At 38.9% G+C, this 20,967-nt stretch overlaps 2 protein-coding genes across 2 annotated transcripts; both read right to left on the bottom strand.

Annotated features, from left to right (window-relative positions):
• Window positions 1-210: 210 nt before the first annotated feature.
• Window positions 211-7,267, bottom strand: mapk12a (mitogen-activated protein kinase 12a). Its single transcript, XM_086072888.1, has 12 exons — window positions 6,695-7,267; window positions 4,825-4,954; window positions 4,692-4,750; window positions 4,514-4,625; window positions 4,386-4,415; window positions 4,194-4,241; window positions 2,810-2,924; window positions 1,904-1,975; window positions 1,718-1,797; window positions 1,431-1,509; window positions 1,172-1,345; window positions 211-1,083 (listed from the first exon to the last, which is right to left on the bottom strand). Exons 1-12 carry the CDS (start codon window positions 6,811-6,813, stop codon window positions 1,016-1,018), a joined length of 1,086 nt encoding a protein of 361 aa, XP_085929014.1. The 5' UTR covers window positions 6,814-7,267; the 3' UTR covers window positions 211-1,015.
• A 146-nt stretch (window positions 7,268-7,413) lies between these two features.
• Window positions 7,414-20,188, bottom strand: selenoo1 (selenoprotein O1). Its single transcript, XM_086074340.1, has 9 exons — window positions 19,523-20,188; window positions 16,591-16,794; window positions 16,330-16,507; window positions 12,653-12,783; window positions 12,229-12,506; window positions 11,739-11,907; window positions 9,943-10,128; window positions 9,575-9,731; window positions 7,414-9,408 (listed from the first exon to the last, which is right to left on the bottom strand). The coding sequence occupies exons 1-9, from the start codon at window positions 20,080-20,082 to the stop codon at window positions 9,184-9,186; spliced, it is 2,088 nt and encodes a 695-aa protein (XP_085930466.1). The 5' UTR covers window positions 20,083-20,188; the 3' UTR covers window positions 7,414-9,183.
• Between the last annotated feature and the right edge of the window lie 779 nt (window positions 20,189-20,967).

The raw sequence follows: 20,967 nt of genomic DNA, 5'->3' as shown, positions 1-20,967 counted from the left end.
CGGTGTAGGTTGTCATTCAATGTTTTTATTGGCCTATTGAGCAGCTAGGATTGAGATTGAGGAATTCTATTCAGTTGTGACTTATTAATAAATGATTCTCATTGTCTGTGAGCTCTCTATTCATTAATAGCTTGAAATAGAAAACACAATATTGTATCCATGCTCAAATAAAGAATTGATGGTATGTAAAACAACGCAGCCTGGCCAACAACTGTTTTATGTCTTTTATTAACAAAACTACCAAGCCATCCATGTACAATTGCATGCTTTGCTTAGTTTTGTGCTCTGTTCAGCATGTTTGTCTTTTTTTGTATTCCTGTGGCATAATGATGAACATCTAAAGTGAAATTCTGTGCTTGTTTAAAAACAAAACAAGCAAGTCTGGCTAATATATTGACTAGAATTTTGTGAGAGATGCTACAAAAATAAAAATGCATGACTACTTTCACAAATACATTTGAAAATGAGTGTAAACGTTTAAATGAGTTCCAGAAAGTGGGATGATAGTGAAGGTCATACATATGAAACGTGAAAATGTAACCAAATAAATCTCCCACAAACATAAAACCCAATATTATTACAACAAGGCAACGTGACGTCTATAGGGAATGCAAGACGAAATCAATCTTATCACAAAAAAAGAAAATAAAAAAATTGGATTGTCCGATTTAAGTAGAAGAAATCTATCATGACTCATTTCTTATTTTCTACAGAGGCATAAAATGATGTACAGTACGTTGTGTTGATCTGGTCTCACGTGTATCTCCAACCGAAAATATATTGACATTTGAGTTGAAAGAAAAAGCGCACAATGTCCTGATTTGATTGTCTTAAGTTAATTCTGTACAAATGTATGAAAGTGAGGTACCAGAGATGCGGCACAACTTTAAGCTGCTGGACCAAGGTGTGACTGAAAAAGGCAAACAAAAGGAGGACAGCAGCAATACCCGTGATAAAATCATCCTATTATTTCTTTCCACAAAAAAAGAAATACAAAGTGTGCACTTTTTGTGTCTTACAGAGATGTTTCCTTGGATTCTGGCACAACAGGCTTAAAGATCAAGATCTCTGTGAAGGTGTGACCTACAGAAAAACAGAGAACACAACGCACACAATCAAGGTAAACGCTTGTCGTCGCTGATTGATGTTTGATTTGCCCCTTCGGCCTTACGCTTCCACTGCTCCAGGGGCAGCTCCGTGTTGTCCATCGAGTGGTCATACGGCTGAGCTTCCGTCTCTTCCTCAGGTTCCCGAAACTCGGAGAAGTACGGCAACTTGAGGGCGTCCGCCGCTGTTGCCCTGCTTTCGGGATCCAGTAATAACATGCGCTCCAGCACAGACACGGCTGAAGAAATGAGGTGGGACAGGAAATTTAAAAAAAAAACAATCTGTAATCTGTCAAAATAAAATAAAATACTGTAACCCACTACCTTGTGGGTTGGCTTTGGAGAACACTTTTTGAAGATCTTTCTTTTCAACTTGTTGAAGACTTTTGATGTAGCCTTTGGCCTGAATATAAAACACTTACACTTTAATTCAAAGTCTAAATGGACACTCACATGGAAGAATGTGAAGTTACGATTAGATCGTAAACAGGGAGGGTCATTTCATTAATGAATCACTCTTGGGTCACTTGTAAGGTTTGTTATAAAATACAAGCAGATTCTTATCATCAATCAAGTCTGCATTTGTTTGCCGTTGTGTGATTCAAACTCACCTCATCTGATTGTAGTTTTGTTATAAATTCCTGAGAAGGCGTCCCTGTGATCTTCATGATCTCAGTCAGCTGATCGAGGTCTGAGAAACTTGGGAGTTAAGGGATCAAAGGTAATGATGTCCAATTAACAATAATATAATAAAACAAAATAGGAACACGTTGTGGACAAACAGTGGAAAAGGACACGGTCATTCCCTTTAAAAAGAGGTTTCCCTTGTAGCATCTCTGCCATGATGCAGCCTACTGACCAAATATCCACTGTGGAACAAGTACAAGACAGGACATTAATACAAACGTGAACGCTTTGCTTCAATTGAATCAACAAGTTGAATGTTGAGCGAGCGCCCTCTCGTGGAATATAAGTGACGGTACATAGTATCAACTCAGACAACTGGTCACAAAGCAGATTATAAAATTGTCCCTTACTTAGATAATACAACTTTTTATGTCCATCCATGCAGGTGTTAACGTATTAAATATTTGTTTGAAATTACTCTGTAGCCTACTACGTATACATAATACATAAAAATGCTGATAATTCAGTCATGATTTATACTTTTAAAATGTGGGGGAAAAAATTGCTTGTCATATTTCATGATTTTTTTTAAATGCCATTATCAGCCATACCATCATATAATCACATTAGTAATGACACTAATTATTTTCATTAACACTTGAATAAGATCCAGTACAACACATAAAAAATCTTGTGATGAATTCCATTGAATTGGCTCTTTAAAAACGCAAAGTATGAAGTGTAGTGAAATGGCAAAAAAAAAAAAAAAAACATTCTTGAAGACCTTGTCGTGACCTTACAATATCCTCAGTATGCTACAGGTCAATTATTTGGCAGGCTTTATACTCCAAATTTGAAAAGAAGCTGCTTGACTGAGTTTTACTTTTCAATAATTCGCTATACACGTCCGAGCCTGTTCACTGAAAGTTGCCAACATTTGGTGATAAATCAAAAATTGTCTTAACAGCCTCGTGTTGAGAAGCACCGAGTCCCCGTGAACAACACATACTGCATGCGCATAGCGCCACAACGTGTCATTAGATGAGAGCACTTCATAAACGTATGGTATCGATTACCAGTCTGGCTGTAGTGCATCCAGCTCAAGATGACTTCTGGGGCTCGGTACCAGCGAGTCACCACATAGCCCGTCATCTCGCTGTCGGCCTGACGTGCCAAACCAAAGTCCAAGATCTGACGGGACAAGGACAGGTGAAATCATAACGATGCCATCATAAAAGTGGGGTTGTGATATTGAAAAGGTATCTGTACTCGCGACAGCGGCCAATACTGGCCACCCTCTTGTGGCCGTTCAGGAATTAGAAATTAGAATAATGCAAATTTTTTCATGGTCTGAGTTTTTGGTTATGTTTAGTTGGATTTTGTCATGTTTTCCGTATGTTTTCTTTTGTCAACGTCTCGTCAAGTTTTATCATGTCCACCTGTGCTTGTCATCCTGGTCACTCATGTCAGCCAACCAGCTTCCTCAGCCACATGTCTTGACCAGGTGTCTCGTTGTCTCGTTATTATATTTATTTAAGTCCTTTACTTTTTTTCAGTCCTTATTGGTTTATTACCACTTGTGTTGAATGAACCCCAAGTCCTTTGCCAAGTTTTAATTAGTTTTTCACAGCGTTTGTTTGGAGTTTGGTCATTGTTGTTTTGGGTTTTGTTTTGGCATCTTTGTATGTATGTATTAATCCATCCATCCATCCATTTTCTGTACCGCTTGTCCTCACAAGGGTCGCGGGGGTTGCTGGAGCCTATCCCAGCTGGCTTCGGGCAGTAGGCGGGGTACACCCTGAACTGGTTGCCAGCCAATCGCAGGGCACACAGAGACGAACAACCATACTCACAATCACACCTATGGACAATTTGAAGTGTCCAATTCACCTGCCATGCATGTTTTTGGAATGTGGGAGGAAACCGGAGTACCCGGAGAAAACCCACGCAAGCACGGGGAGAACATGCAAACTCCACCCAGGAAGGCCGAAGCCCGGACTTGATCTCACAACCTTTGCACTGGGAGGCGGACGTGCTAACCAGTCAGCCACCGTGCCGCCTGTATGTATTAATATAATGCAATTTTAAGTAAAAAATAAAATTAAATAAATGCTATACTGGAATATGCAGGTCTTCCTTTATTATATTATTATTATTATTTTGTATGTATCCAAAACACTAGTGGCATTGATGCTTGGTATTGGTATTGACTGCTTAAGAGTTGTGTATTGAAAAAAAGTGGTATCAAAAATCACTTATTTTTCTCCAATGTACAATAATTAAAAACATGTTTTTGGTTATCTTTCATTGGTGATTGGCTGGCTTGCAGTTGAGGCTAATGTTGCTTTTAGGAAATATATTTTTAAAATGGATGGAAAACGGTTAATGGTAAGAACATGTAGTATTGGAACAAATATTTACTTTTATTTATAACGTGCGTGTGCGTGCGTGCGATCGTACCTTGAGCTCACAGTCTTGGTTGATGGCAAGATTCCCTGGTTTAAGGTCCTGAAAAGTTTACATGAGCAAACTGTCTCAACATACAAAGTAAACCAGCAAGAGAGAAGCAAAGAAAGTAGGTCATAGCTTGTAAAATGCCACCTTGTTTTGTTGATTAGATAACTCAAAACAAAACAATAAAAGTTAACCTACCCTATGAATGATCCCAGAAGAGTGAATATACTGCAATAAAAGAGCATATGTGTGACTTCATCAACAGAACAATGGGACCCGCGAATCGTAAATGGCATACAACAGCAGGTCAAATGAGAGTTCTCCACCTTGAGCCCTTTGAGAATCTGATAGACCAAATATTGGATTTTTTCTTCAGAGAGCCTCTGCACCTTCATCACTTTGCCCAGGTCTGTCCCCATGAACGGCATCACCAGGTAACTTGAGGGTCAAGGATCATTGTGAGCGTGAGAAGCAAAAATTAGCGTGCGGATGATTCTCACTTACAAATCATTAAGTTTGTCCAACGAGAGATCCGCAGTGAACACATCTAAGAGACCAATCACCTGCAACGGAGGGAGCATACAACATGGTTACAATATGTGAGGTTACAGTATAAAAAATATATCGTAGAGCTCACATTTTCGTGCTTCATGTGTTTGAGGAGTCTTAGCTCCCGGTAGGCTCGTTTGGCAAACAGCTCGGACTGAAAGGGTCGATACAGCTTCTTGATGGCCACTTTGGTTCTGGTTCTGATGTCCACTGCTGAACTAATGAACAAAAAAGAAGAAGAAAAGAGCTCAAATATAATATTTGATGGATGGATGGATGGATGGATGGATGGATGGCCAGCAAGGCCCCGGTCTGTTTGCCTGAATACTATCAGGAGCACTGACCTATATTTACAACCAATTAATATTTGTTTATTTATTCATTTATTCCCAACAGTCTATTCTTCTAATTTTGTTTTGTTGTTTTTCTGGGCTTCATTGCTTCCAATTCATGTATGCGTAATTGTGTATGTTTTTTTTTTTTAATCACATTTATCTTTCAATGTGCTGCAATGTCAATTGAAATTGCCCAGCACATTCAGAATCAGTTGTGCTATTACTCAAACGATATAAGTAAATGGAGTGTTTCTTTAACAAATCAGCCACTCGATCTGGCCCACTATAACTCAGCATTTTCCCATCCTCTGACCGACTGCTTCAAGCAAAAATTGTTTAAGCCAAATTCAACAGGCAAAGCCAGTCTGTAGCACGGTTGTAAATTTAGCTTTGGATTTTTCATTATAGTTTTTATTTTGTTTATTAATTTCAGTTATTTTAATTTTATTTAGACTGGGTTTCTTCTTCTTTAAAAAAAAATGTATCTTAGTATTAGTCTAAGACTAATAGTAATCTAGTATATATAGATAGATAGATAGATAGATAGATAGATAGATAGATAGATAGATAGATAGATAGATAGATAGATAGATAGATAGATAGATAGATAGATAGATAGATAGATAGATAGATAGATAGATAGATAGATAGAGTCAATTCTGACAGATACTCTGACAGGCCATAATTAACATGAGATACATTTGAGATCCAAACATAAAATAAACACTGCAAATTCTGCCTTAACAATACAACGCTGCCCCATTTTGAGTAACACTGTCAGCGAGGTCAACATTTAACCAATGTAATAATTTTGGTTGGTTGTGGCTTGCATTGATGCGGAACAATAATCCATCATCCATATTCAATTATGCTTATGCTGTATAACCTACGTATTATTTATTATTAGATGTATGCAGCATTGATTTAGGTTTTTAATTGTATTCTAGAATCAATACAGAATTAGGATTTCTATAAGAAATATATCTTGGTATGGCAGTGCAGTGCATAATAAAAACACGATGCTTAACAGATTGTGGATGTGTACCTAATGAAGGGGGCAGTCAGAAAACGTCATAGATTGAGCTCCATCTTTTGTATCTTTCTAATGTAATGAATGACTGCATAAAAAACACAGTTGCTCACTGCTTTGGATGGAGGCTCCATCTCGGGCTGGTACCGAACAACAACAACAACTTTGGCTGTGTTGTTGAAGTATTATTGTGTGTTCTTGAGGCACAGCAGCTGGGCCTGGGCCCGCCCACTGAGTAAATCATTTACAGTACAATGAACACTGAGGGCAAATCGCACTCAATGCTACTTTGTTCTGCAGCTTGCAGACATCACCATCACGTTTGAGGGCTGGATCACTTAAATATGTCGTTATAAAAAATATTGTAAGATGATCGGCGTGGTCTTGTTTTCCATTGACGATTATTAAAAAAAAAGAAAAAAACAGTCTGTCAAGATGAGATACTCTTTTGTTAAACATGAGCCAATGTGCTGGCTGTATAACGCCATCTGTTCTTCCCTATGACTTTCTATTGTCAAAAGTACGCCGCACGCACACGCACACGCACACAATGGCTTCATGACTTTTACATCGATTTGTCACATTTCACTCACCAGACCGTCCCGTATGCTCCGGTCCCCACCTGCTTCAGCTCACGGTACCTATCCGGTACCTCCCATGAGGTTTTGTTGATCTCCTGCCGATAGTAGCCCGGTCTGACACGTCGAGACATTCTTGTTGTGAGAAGGTGAAGAGAATTAAAAATGGCTTATCCTTCTCTTTTGTCGTTCAGTCTGTTCGGGAGCTACTCGTCCATTGTTCCAGCTCCTGTGCGTCGATCATTATTGCGCCTGCGTTCGTGTGTTTTGTGTGCGCGTGCGTCAGGCGCTCTTCAGGGCGCACCCTGAAGTCGCATAAAACCACTCCCGACTCCAGTTTGGACGTCTGCCATTAAAAGGTGAGATACCTGGAATGTGTGTAACACGACACTACGCCGCATTGGGTGGGGGTGATAAAGAAAGAAAAAAATCGTGCGTTCAACTGGAAGTTGGAACCAATGCCAAAAAAAAGAAAAAAGCAACTCGAAGTCTCCAGTAATGAGAAGAATGTCAGGTTGGCTGTCGATGCGGCTTTATGCAAGCATGTGCGGAAGTTTTAGGACTTGCTAGGGCATGACCACTTTGTCTTCTGAACGTACCAGAAAAAAAATGTCAGCTTGCATAAGATCAGCCTGCGTGGCCTTAATAGGCTAATACAAATGTTTATGTTGGCAAAAGGACCATTTCCAGTGTCGCTGCGGTTATGTAACGTAAATATGAAGAAGCAGAGGGCATTCGAGATTAGCATACGGAAGTTTATTAGGATTTCATGCAAGCAAATGTGCCACTTGGGTTATTAATATCTTCCATAAGACTTCAAGTAGGCTACAACTTTGGAGAATCTCAGCAAAATGTTCCAAATAAATTCTGAGGTAAACATAAACACACCGATGTCACAATTCGTTCTTTAACTGATCGCGATTAGAATCCTTGTGATTGACCTACAAACGGTATGATGTAAATAAACGCTGTAATAAAGACAATGTTAGAATACCGTGATACGCTAAAGCAACTTTCACATGAAAACATTTAAACATTAACTGGCCACAACATTTGACAGACCTGCACCAGCTTCATCTTCTAATATGATCCAATAAAAGTAGTAAAAAAAAAAAAAACTCAAAATCATGAATTACAATGTTTATGCAATTAACTTATGATGCAGTACAATTCTACACGATTTGTAAACGCATCAGTACAATGACAATATATCATGTGCAGTAGTGCCTTGAGATACAAGTGACCCGACATGCGAGCATGACCAGCCACTATTCGCCCACTTCATTTGCTTTGACTTGTGAGCAAAAACTTGATATCCAAGTGCTCTAAAGTGGCAGTGAACTCAACTCACCACACAACAAACAGCAGTTTGGAAGCTAGTGAGCATTACCGTCAAACTTAAAATAAAACAAAGAGAATTACACATCGTGTATTTAAATAAACGACATGACTTTGCCTTAAAGTCCACAACACAAAATTGGGAAGACCATAGACGGGCTATCAAATAGCATCAGTATTAACATATATTTAAACACAAAAGGTAGAGCAACACGTAGACATATATGAGAATAGTCACATATTTATATTATTTATCCTCTGAAAAGAACAACTTTTTATTACTATGGCTTACGGAAGGAGCCGAGAGCAGCTCCATGGACAGTATACCCGCTTGTCTGTATTACAATGTCACCAGGTCCGTTGAATTGAAGAAGAAAGAAAAAAAGGAGGGTGTGTGTGCTAAAACAGTTTAATTTCTTGATGTTTTATGTTTTATAAAGTTCAGTATTATAGAGTGCTATTTTTTATTGTTAAACATACATCACATATATTTTTGTTGTTTATTTTGGGGAGGCTGGAATGGATTAACAGCATTTCCATTCATTTCAATGGGGGAATTTGAGATGAGTGTTGTTGAGTTATGGGCGTGGTCACAGAAGCTCATATCTCAAGGCACCATATAGTTCATAGTTGTCTAACATTGTCGTCGTTGGCTCTCATTCATCAAATGTTCATAATGTTGTGGCTGGACAATGTAAATGTCGTCTCTTGCTGTTAGCAATCAAACTAAAGAATTATATTTGGTATATTTTCAGGCATTGCCCCCACAGTTTATCAGCCTCAAGACAGGTCCTTGTAAGACTTTCCGTCTGAGCCGTCATTAACAGCCACCAGGCACCAAACAGGCAGGGAACGAGTTGGGTGATTTTTTTTATACTCTACAGAATAATAAAAAAAAATAAAAATTCACTTTTATTTTTTTGTGTGCAAGAGCTGTCATGACAGTAGTAATAGAACGTGACAGCAAACCCAACTTATTCCCTGACTGCCCTGCGTCACTGATGTTCTCTATGGAGTGATGAATCTCACAACCGCTTCCCTGACACCGGCCCACCACACAGTGATCGAATTGTGTAAATAATCAAGAGACAAATGAAAACAGGAAGTGAATTGCTAACAATTCCCTCACATTTTGGCAGGCCAGATGATGAAGTTCAGGGAAGTTATTACGAAGATCATGTGACACAGATTGCCTGAGACCAAGCTGGAGGTTTGCTGTCATACGGGACGGGATTTTGGACTGTCGAGGCAGATGCCGTCTCTTCCTGATGCTCTTCGCCGTCGTCTCTCTCCCCCTGCTGGGTGGCACCACCTTGGCCCACCCAAGCAGGCGCCTCTAGACCCGGCTGGGAGGAGAAAGGCTTCTCCAGAACTTTGAGGACCCGCCGGACCTGAAGTACAGTATAGCTGGATATTACACAACATGTTGTGACACTTTTTCACACTGTGAGCAAATGGAACTGAGGTCAATGGGATTTATCGATTAATAATAATAATAATAATTATTATTGTCTTTTGTGAGCTAGTGAACAAACCACAAGCATCAGGTGACCATACCTCAGAGAAGTCTCCACTTTCAGCAGCCTCTATTGCATTCTGGGCAATGTAGTTGCGGAGCACCACACGTGGGTTGGTGCTGTCCATCACCCTCACTCTCTCCTCCTGCACAGCCTGCAAATCACTGCTGCCCTCCAGTTCCTGAGCCAGACGCTTCCTGCAGTGGCGATACCAACGAGCACGCATGACAACAGTAACGGAACACCCAACAGCCCACTTCCTGTTTTTAATCGACACTCCCTACCCACTTTATCAGTGACACTTCCACTTAAATATCGCTCATCCGGGCCAAGCAATTTAACCACCTTATATGAGCTTTACAAGCAACTAGACATGAGTCCAATCACCGTGTCCATTTTCCATCCCACCTATAGCGTGTGATCCAGGAGGTCCACTCCTCAGTCTGCTTGGCTTTGATTTCTTCCTCGTTGGTCTCCATCAGTTCCTTCAGCTTGCTGAGTCGGCCGAGCTGCCTCCCTATTGTCATCCTGTCTGAGATCATCTGGAACAGCGCCGGGTTGCTCTGCGCCATAGAAAGCAGCATCGACAACTCCCTGTTGACAGCATGCGGAACATAAACATAGCCACTGTGTTTAACTGTTAAGTATGTAGAATGAAAGAAAGGATTGGAACACCTACTGTAGCTACTATCCCCACATTAAGCACAAATTGGAATAAGGCAGTGACATGACATAGAGTTGCTTCCCCTCTCCTGGGAGGATTTTCTACAAGAAACTGGAGTAGGCCTGTGGAAATTTAAGACTACTCATCTAAGAGAACATTTGTGAGGTGAAAGGCTCTTCCACATTAAATCAGCTCACTATGCCTTGAAGAGAAAAAGGGCCTAGTGAAGCAGAAGGCCTTTATCAATTTGTTTGTATATTTTATACATTGTAATCATGTCGCTGGGGCCCTCTTTCAGGGTATTGGTATTTACGAGGGTGGCCAATCAGCCGCCCTCTTGTGTCCATTTTACCATCAGGAACTACAAAGTAGAAATTATAATAATAGAAAATTGCCATTCAGTTCATGCAATTTTAAGGAAAAACTTTATATTGGAATATATAGGTCTTTCTTAATAATGATCTGTCATTGTCTTTTTTTGTGGGGGTTATTAAGGGTGTGCCCAAAAAAATCAATTCTCATAAGAGAATCGATTTGAAATGTCCCAAAATCGATTTTATTTAAATTATTTTATACTGTCTTGCCTTTGTCAGTGTGTGCCTTTATTTGGAGCGCTGTTCATGTTGTACCCGGTTTGGCCACTGAGGGGCAGTGTGGTTCCACGCGGTCTAATAAACTGTTAAGTTGTAGCCACATTAGAGAGTAGAAGGAAAAAGTCACGATCCAAGTTTTTCCAATAAAAGTTGTTTTTTTTTCAGCGTGGAGCCGTTCTTTTGAGTGATAAAAGTGCCGCGAGTAGCGCGCTAATTAGCATTAGCGAGTCAGACTGGAGTAGATCATTACAATTCCTTGCACATCTATAGATTGAAGCAAAAATCAGTCAATCAAAAGAGCGTTCTTAATCGAAAATCGATTCTGAATCAAATCGCAAAAATCGGAATCGAATGGTGAGAGATTCAAAGATTCCCACCCCTAGATATTATGTATCAAATGTAGTAAATTTACTTATTGTGGTAACATCCATAATTTTGGGGTGGATCATTAGTTGGTCAAATAAAATTGTACTCACTACGTTTGACTGCAATTTGTATATTTGCTTGCTTTGCCTTCTATAAAAGTGTCGTAACTTCATGAACATGGGGAAATGTGTGTCCCAGGTTTAGACCAGCTGTCATTCAGAATATGATAGTGATCATTTAAAGAACATGAGGATTATCTTTATGGAGTGATTGGTTTTATTGATTAGGTTTACATAACTGTATGCTGTGTAAACAGTCACACCAGGAAATCTGATAACAAGTTAAAATTAATTCCATTCCTGCTTACAGTAAAGTGCAGCCATCTTTTAATGTATCTGCACACTGTCCTTTTTAAATAAAGAGCCCAAAACTAATTTAGTTAGCCCTAAATCGGTCATACACTTAGTCAGCCATCAGCAGTAGTCAGATGATAAATTCTTATCAATCCTAAACTAAATTTCTATTGCAAATCTGTAAATGTTTTGGTGAATGTTTAGCCGGCAGTGACCTAAGCAGCTCACCGTGGGTCCATGGTGGGTTTATTGGCAGCTTTGAGCTCCTCCAAAGATGCACACTGCTCCAACAGGAGGTTTGCAGCTTCTTTGACAATCACCTCTTCACTGTCACTTTCTCCCTCTGAGGGACATGGGATCCGACTTAGACTGCGGAACGTGTTGGTGAAGTCAGCCCCTAGCACAATAATAGACCACAAGTGAACAAGAGGATAAGCGGATCGGAAAATGGATATTACGATTGTTATGGAACAACACTAAAACTCTGAGTGTGGGTAATGTTCTGCGCATCAGAATAAAGAATGTTATGAGGGGGGAGATACTAGTCTGGCAGTCTCTCTATGACGCAATATCAGAAACCGCATATTTTTGTATTGCATATTATGAAACAACCAATCTACAGAAACAATTTGATCATAAATTAATTGTCCATAAAAGTCTTTTTTTTTTTTTAAGTAACGGAGAAGGTAAAGCAAAGACTTGAACATTCCCGTCTCACCTGTATTGTGCATGATTTGCAGCAGCTCTGTGATGAGGATCTCATCCTCGGGTTCCTCTTTTTTCAACAAACCCAGCTTCTTCCTCATATTATTAAGGTAGCAGCTGTTATACAAATCTAAATATTCCTCCATAACAGCGTTCGCCCGGTCAGGTGGAAGCTCTGGATCCAGGGCCTCTGCTAACTTGACAAGATTCCAGCGGCAGATAGCTGGCTGAGCCTGGTAAGAGTAGCGTCCAGAGTTGTCTGAAGCGTTGCAAATGAAGTCTGGATCAAACCTGAGGGGAATTAAACATGAACGAAGAAGGGGGGAAAAAATACAGATCTCGTGCATGAGTACTTCATTTACCGGTGTAATGGACGGATGGACAATTTGCAGTGGAGTTGGGTTTTAAACAACATGGTTATTTCCTAACAATCTCACCTGTCCATGAAGCCATAGGGACCATAGTCCAGAGTGAGTCCTAGGATGCTCATGTTGTCTGTGTTCAGGACGCCATGACAAAATCCCACACATTGCCACTGCGCCACTAGTCGAGCCGTCCGATGCACCACCTTCATACAAGAAGTCAGGAAAAGTCACAATGGGATTTCTTTTATCTTATTTTTCTAACATAAAAAAAAAAAGTGTTAAATAGATGTAATCCAATATTAGTACCTCTTATCTCATGCCACAAGATTGTGAGCAATTTGACAAGCGTATTGTTAAAATCCTTGGTCTATATGGGTAATAGGGAAATTAATATTAATTTGTGATTGTCTGCATTGTATGCAAAATGTGTACCTTATTTTTCCATTCATTTTACATTGACATATCCGTATGAAATTCAGACATCTGATTCCCCTTTTCCTGGATTTGCGCCTCCTGAGGCCTCTGGGCTGACCAGTGACCACCAAATTTGTAGCCTCTAAACTGTTGAAGCCATTTCAACACGCTCGACCAACCCAGCGAAAAATCAGCAATTCTGACGAAAATAGGCCGGAAAAAAATTGCATTCATTTCCTTTCCAGCCAAACAAACCCAATGTGCCTAGAATGGCAGTGGATTGGCCGTGAAGAAGGTTTCCATTTTGAAAAAGCATTATGAAATGAAATATGGAATCTAAAGGAAGGAGACATTCCCTTAAAATCCAGAGGCGTAAAGAACAAGAAAAATAAATTTGCTAAAATTGTCATTCCGAGCTGTAAGCAGAATTACAGTCACAACTATGAGATAAAAAAAAAAAAAAAGCAACAGAGCTCACTGCAATGTCACCGATTTGGGAACGCAAAATAAGCCATTTTCAGATGCAGAAATAATAAAAGAATGAGCATTAGGTTTAATTTTAGAATATGTGTATCCATTTTAGAATTCCTCAGATGCTTCATTCACTTGAGCACAAAAGTATTAGCCCCTCCTTTTTGTGTTTACTGTATATTGAAAAAGATAAGCGGTTTTTCCCATGTACAAAATTCAGAGGCAGCCACCTCCAGCCTGAGCCACTGATATCTCTCAACACAGCGTTCCAACTGTGTTGATTGAGATCGGCAAGAACGGCAGTGTTGCGCCATTATGGAGGCGCTATATCAACAGCAGTGCACCGGAAACAGCTTTCTTTCTTTTTTAAACTTGAATGTACTGAAGAAGAAACAGATCATGGAGCAACCGTTACACACGGCCATTTCCTGGTTGTGAGGCAGAGGTGGCACGCTCCAGCCATCGCCAAAGTCATAAAAACACAGCATATACAATAAGCATAATAGTGTTTGACATCAACGCTGAACTATATTTACAATTTAATATGTACTAGTGGATGAATTTTTAATGATTGTAGTTAAACAATGGCAAAAATTAATGGCAAATTTCTCATTTCTAGTCCCTGATCGTAAGATGGCTGCAGGAGGGCGGCATATAATGGTATCGGTCGCCGCCGTGAGTACCGATACCTTAAAATAAGACTGGTAATAGTCAAGTTTCCATCCAAATGTATTGAAATTTGTATGCGAATTTTGTGAAAAATGCGCAAAACGGACATTTCCATCTGCTCTTCTTTTTCGAATATGCGCCGCGAGATGACCTTTTGGTGACGGAACTTTGGGACAATGGGGAGTTCCAGGTGGGAATTTTGGTTTTGGCGGACTGAACGGAAGTAGTTTGTCTTGTTGGCTTCCCTCCCGCATGTAAGTGAAGTGTGTCGTTACATTGAGAGCTGATGTTAATAAAGCCATCTAAAATTACATCCATGTTTTTTTTCTTTAATTAATTATAAAAGGATCGTGTTTCTTCGTCTACCCAAACTTATCTTACTTTATCATCCACCATTTATTGTGACTACAACCGTGCGTAACGTAGTATCTGTCAAAATGAATTTTCCTTTTTTCGATACGCTTCAAAAATCACCCCTCCAAGCGTAAAATCTTTTTTTGCGAATTTTGGGCCTTTTTTCCTGAATTTCTTGACGTTTACATTCAGTTTATTTTTCACAATTCTTGAAAATTCGAATAAAAAATAGGTGGATGGAAACCCACCTATTGGCACTAATACCGATACCTGGTATCGGTAATCATCCATCATAATTAGGGTGATACCACATTTGCCTCAATTTGAGCCAGGAAAAACCCTGAGATACATGTTTTTGCAACCCCTTCCTGTTATGTATTAGATTTATGAAAGGTGTGCTGCTTTGTTTTACTCAATTTGTATTTTTGTTTTGAATATTACAGTGTTATCGTATGTGGATCGTCCTCTATAAAGGGACTTTTGCTGAAAAACAAACAGTGCCGTTAAAATTTGTATTTAACTCATTTAATGCCATTGACAGCTATAGACGTCAAAAATTCATTTGAACAATTTATATTAGTTTAACATTTTTAACTATAATTTTTAGGGGTATATTTAGAACAGATAAAATTTGTGATTGTGAGTTAACTAGTGAAGTCATGCGATTAATTACGATTACACATTTTTATCGCCCGATGCCCCTAATTTGTAATAATCGTATGTTGTTTTTTTTTTGTTGTTTTTTTTAATGATCTTTTTTTTCTTTTGAAGAAAAGATTATAAAAAATTAGGGGCGTCTGGTGATAACAATTTTAAATCGTAATTAATCGCATGACTTCACTACTAAACTCACGAATAATCAAAAATGTTATATCTGTTCTAATACATTAAAAAAAAAGTAGGAAAAAATGTTAAACTAATGAAATAGTTTAAAAAAAAAATTATGTCTATAGCCGTCAATGGCAGTGAATGAGGTAAGTACCCCTGCTCTATACTTTTGTGGTTGGTTAAAATGACTTAGAGGTTTCTAGCACCATCTGCTGCTTGGGAAGCATGGTTGCAAAGTGTAAAAAAAATTCATGGGAATGTGCATCGACTGGTGGGAGGGCGTGGTGTAGGAGCACTTATCACTCCAAAAAAAACGAGAGAAAAAGTATGCAGGAAGTGTGAGAGTAAATCAAAGAAAAAAACCCCACACTTTTTAACTTATGAGCCATAGCACAGGAGAAAAAGATTGTAATCGTAACATATCAAAATATGCCAACCTCAATTTCCCAATTATATTTGATACAGCAGCTTCTCAACAACACAAATTTAAGTTAATTTGTAATCGTAACATGTCAAAATATGCCAACCTCAATTTCCCAATTATATTTGATACAGCAGCTTCTCAACAACACAAATTTAAGTTCATTGGTCACCATAATACGAAGCTAAAACGCTAGAATGGAGGACGAAACATTATTACAAATATAATTTGACGATTTTATAGCTAATATGATCACATACGTATTATTTGTACTTTAACACATATTTAAATAAAGATGGATATAAATAAGTAGTTTTTAAGTTAATTTAATCATTTTAATGAATATTTTATTACTTTAAAATCAAGCAACCTTGCTTTCAACGTTTCCAAGATTCCCCAGCTAAAACGGAGAGACGACACCATGACTCAGCACATGCGGTCACCGAGTCATTTATTACAGCTCAACACAATAAGAGGATCGATCGAAATGGCCTTGACTTCAGTCTGTGACGCCCGGTCTTAAATCAAACGCATGTCACAACGCTGCTAAGGTTGCACAGGCATCTTTTAAAAGTCACTTAAGTGCTCCAACCTCTCTGAAGAAAGACACATTCCTCTCCACCCGATCTGAATACTGCTGCTGGATCTCTGGGTAGAACATCTCAATGACATAATCCAGCATCTGTCCTCGGAGCTCATCGTATCCATAGCTGGGACCCTGGCGACCCGTGAGCTCATCTGCCTGCTTAAATATCTCAAAAGAACCAAACCTGTTCAGGTAGTGAAAAACGGCAACAGTCAAATCCAGGAAGTATAGGAACATGTGATACGTTCAAGGGCATTAACAACTCACCTTAAAAAGGTTGGTGCGATTCTGAGGACCACGGAGCATCTCTCATGTTGAGGGTGTCCGCTGTAGTGGATATCCCTTACGACTTTGCTGTCTGACGTTACAACAGAGCCCGCTCTCGTGGTGGGCACACGCAAGAAGTACATAGCCTCACTGCAGAGGAACTCTCTTATGCTGGAGCGCAGCACCTTACGGCCGTCGGCTTGTCTATTGACAGAAAGCCACACAACTTATTTGATTGTCAAATTTCTACAGTCCCGCCTGTTGTCATTTACACATGATTGTCAACACAAGACTACAATGAGTAGTGACATTGCATATGCCTGAATAAATTGCCAACATACAGTAGATTAAAATGTTTGGTTTTATATTGACAATGTAAGATAATTAGGAATAAATGAAAAAAGGCAATTTTAAGATTGAACATCAATTTAAAAAAAAAGAAAAGATAAATTTTAACTCATTCACTGCCATAAATTCATTTAAAAAAAAGATTATTAAAAATTAAGGGCGACATACGATTAACATTGTTAATTGTAATTAATCGCATAGCTTCACTAGTTAACTCACGATTAATCACAAATTTTATATCTGTTCTAAATGTACAACAGGGATGTGATTTGACCAAAGTGAAATTATCTGAAAATTTAGCCGGGGGTCTGAGGGCCGCGGGCACTCAGCTAGGTCCAGAGCTCATGGGTTTTCCGTGTTTTTAAGTACTTTCAATGCACTCAGATGACAAAGAAATAGACAAAACAACAGCATAAATTTTCAATGTATATTGAACTATCCCATATCAAATTGCAGTTTTAGTCAACTCAAAATCAGTCACATTCAAAAACATTGGACTGCCTTTGCTTTTAAAAACTATCACTGAGAATATCATCATATATATTTACCATGCAATAAATCATTTAATCAATCATTCTTAATTTAATACATAATGCATAACAAAAACATAAAATACCTCATGCAGCAAGCTCTGGTAAAAACACAATCATGCATTCGTCGAATGCATGATTGACTAAGATCATCTCTGTAACTGCATACATCAAGACAGTCAACATATTGAAAGCTGAAAAGTGCAAACATGCAGCATTCATTTGAGTTTGTGTCAATGATTAACCATGTTAAATATTTATGGCCATTTTTATTACGTTTTCGAAAATTTGATTTCGATTAATTTGAAAAGTTTACCACCGACCTCAAAATTCACGACTCTATCAGCAACTGGTGCAGGTTGTTGGGGTGGATCACGTCTCTCTATTACCGCTTCCGATTGTGATGTCAATAAGGGATGGAGGCCGTAAAGTTTTGGAGTTTTCGTTTGGGCACCGAAACTTCCAGCGATGGAATAATTTGTTCTTGACTGGAGTTCTTTCACGTGTTTTTTGCTCTTTGCGTGACTTTCAAGAGCTTTGAAACCTCTCCCACCATAGTCAATGGTATCATGGCACCAAATGAAAAAAGCGCTTTCCCGGCACGATCGATCTTCCGAATAAAGTCACTGAACAAATTCGTCACAGTCTTCTTTCCAACATTTGTAGATATATCCTTCTCTAACCAGTCCCATCGAAACTTGTTTTTTACGATCTTGTCAATTTCCTTAACTCGCGGAGCATCTTTGCGTTCGATCACGGACATCTTTCTTTAAACACCCGGCAAAAACGTCTGAGAAATGAACAATGGCATACTCCAATGCCTTTATAACAAGCGCGTTTATTGGTCAACACGGAGACTTCAGCCAATCGCAAGATCAGTTTCATTTCAGTTACGGAAACACTAAAATGGAATGCTGTCGAGAGACGAAATCGGATTTTTTACCACTTAAAAAATTGTAACATTTTATTTTTGGAGATAAAAAAAGCGGAATTACGCGAATTAGCGGAAAAATCACATCCCTGGTACAATAAAAAAATCTAGGTTTTCATACGCTTGTTAAAAAAAGTGGGAAAAAATGTAACTAATAGAAATATTTAAAAATAATTTTTGACATTTATAGCCATCAATGGCAGTGAATGAATAAAAAAAAACATTAAAAATTTGGGGCGTCAGGCAATTAAAATTTTTAATCATAATTAATCGCATGACTCCACTAGTTAACTCACGATTAATCACAAATGTTATATCTGTTCTAAATGTACATTAAAACAATTGTACGTTTTCATACTCTTGTTAACAAAGGTGGAAAAAAATGTTAAACTAATATAAATAGTTAAAATGATTTTTTTACGTCTATAGCCGTCAATGGCAGTGAATGAGTTAAGATTAAAGCAGAAGAGACAGAGAACACTTGCGTTGTTCTAATAATGAGTTAATGGGGTTGTGTTGGTTTGAGTGACACTCCACTAGGTTTGAAAACACTGGAAAAATATTAAATAGCGATAAAATAGTGTCTCAAAACGATTATCTTAATGATGCCATTTCTGCTAAGTCATGTAGCTCACTTCTATCGTCCTCTTGTCTAGAAGTATGAGTTTTTCATAGCAGGGTTTCAGCTATGTTGACAGACAACTTCAGAACATAAATATAACTATTTAAAATATGACTGTAAGATAAACAGAAGCCACAAACAAAACTATTATTTTGTCAAATAATATGTATATGTAAGTTGCTAATTAATAGAGAGGAACATGAACAAAATGCAATTGTAAATATTTGCCAATCACTTTTACTACAGCTTCTGTTACATTTTGTCTCAGGACATTTATTTGTATTTGAAATGGAACGAACCAAACATACCTGAGGATATAGCGTGCAGGTTTAAACCACAAATGAAAATATATTTGGCAATGTCAAATTTGTCAATCAAAACTGAGCATTACTATCGCTGCAAATGCACAATACCTCACATTAACACGATTGTGGCCCATTATGGGTGCCATTATATGAGATTGCACAAGTGAAAAAGCAATAACAACAAACATTTTGGTACCTCGAATAGGGGGTAAGTCCGGCTCCTTTCACCTGAATCTCCCATCGGCCACTAGGGTTTTCGTGCAACAGTTTGGGGTCCTGATTGGGTGGTACTCTGACCTCTCCCAGGTAGCAGGCCGCACCATCACCCAGCTGACCAGCGAAATTGCCGAACTGGTGGCCACAGTAGCAATGAGCAGCAGGCTCGGATCCAGGCATTACTTTGGAGCCGCTAAGGTATTGTGGCGCGAGTGCGTCATCCGTGACCTCATCCCCGTTAAGCCCTAGCAGAGCCAAAGCTTCGTGAGACACCGCCACCAACCGAGGCTTGGTCAGCGGCTGCGGCTTGACTCTGGAGAAACACGCTCCTTTCACCTGTCGCACCCCGAGCTCCTCGGAGGGGTCCAGGGGAAGTTTCTTCAGGGCGACATTGTCAAAGTGGAGTCGCTCCAGTGGAGAACGACTCATTGCCAGACCCATTCCGTCCATCCCGGCAGAAGTTAGGAATCGAAACAAGAGCACACCTGGGCTAAAAAGACGTAACGTACCTGATCTCAGTCGATGTACCACAAGAGCCATCTAACTGAGGTCACGCCCATCTGTCTGCTTCTGGGCTGGCTGGCGCAGTTAGAAGAGTTTCTTCGTCATGCTTTCATAATCCGGAAGTAACGGCGGATGTTTGTGTACATGTGGTGTTACATTATTATTCGTCCCACCGGTAACTAAAAGCGAAAGAATAAAATGCATTTCAGTCCTTTTATTCTGCATGAAATATTACACATAATAGTATAATATATATAACGCAATTGTGTGTGAACGACATCAGTTGACGTGTCTTTAATGAGTGGACACATTTGAAGGTCTAATGACGATGCACAAAGTTGACATTTATTGCTTAATAAACATCATCAACATTATCAGCATAACGTGGCTGTGTCGTCGAATTGGCCACAATTCCACAAGGCATTTATCTCCAAAAGAACACCATACAATAGAGCACGGTGGTTGTAGCAACAGTTAATAATGATAAAAAGTTATAGTGAAAAGACTATCTGAACTTTATTTGAGAGGTTAATTCGAGGTAGGTCTATGTGCAAACTCCACTTTTGAGTTCGAATATGATAATAATTCTTAATACAGCCACTCAGTTATGTTTGTGGGTGCCTCTACAACCATATATCTGTTGTTTATCTTTGACTTTTTTTCTTTACTACCCTTAAAAATAGATTTACTTTTTACTTAGTTGTACAGGTTATAAATCACAAATTTGTGTAATATTTTATTTATTTATTATTATTTATCTTGATAGCATTTTTCTTTTAACATAAAAATGTGGAATTTGAACAGGAGTCTGTAGACTTTTACTGGATACCAGAAAAATAGAGTGCACCACTGTGGAGCCTTTTCTGCTGGATGCGGAAGAAGATTTATGTCCAAAATGGTTTCTACTCTTATAGGCGGCCG

The sequence above is a fragment of the Leptonotus elevatus genome, chromosome 4 (assembly GCF_054856555.1).
Source record: "Leptonotus elevatus isolate MCC_2025b chromosome 4, RoL_Lele_1.0, whole genome shotgun sequence".
In the NCBI taxonomy this organism is placed as follows: Eukaryota; Metazoa; Chordata; class Actinopteri; order Syngnathiformes; family Syngnathidae; genus Leptonotus; species Leptonotus elevatus.
The sequence above is the reverse complement of the archived record's forward strand: the minus strand, read 5'-3'. Positions and strand labels throughout refer to the sequence as shown.

Excerpts from the sequence above, each read along its gene's own strand:
- mapk12a (XM_086072888.1), bottom strand. The coding sequence starts at position 6,813 with ATGTCTCGACGTGTCAGACCGGGCTACTATCGGCAGGAGATCAACAAA. Across the intron at positions 4,626-4,691 it reads TTGGACAAACTTAATGATTT|TTACCTGGTGATGCCGTTCA; the intron begins GTAAGTGAGAAT and ends TTGACCCTCAAG. Across the intron at positions 1,510-1,717 it reads CAAAACTACAATCAGATGAG|GCCAAAGGCTACATCAAAAG; the intron begins GTGAGTTTGAAT and ends TTTTATATTCAG.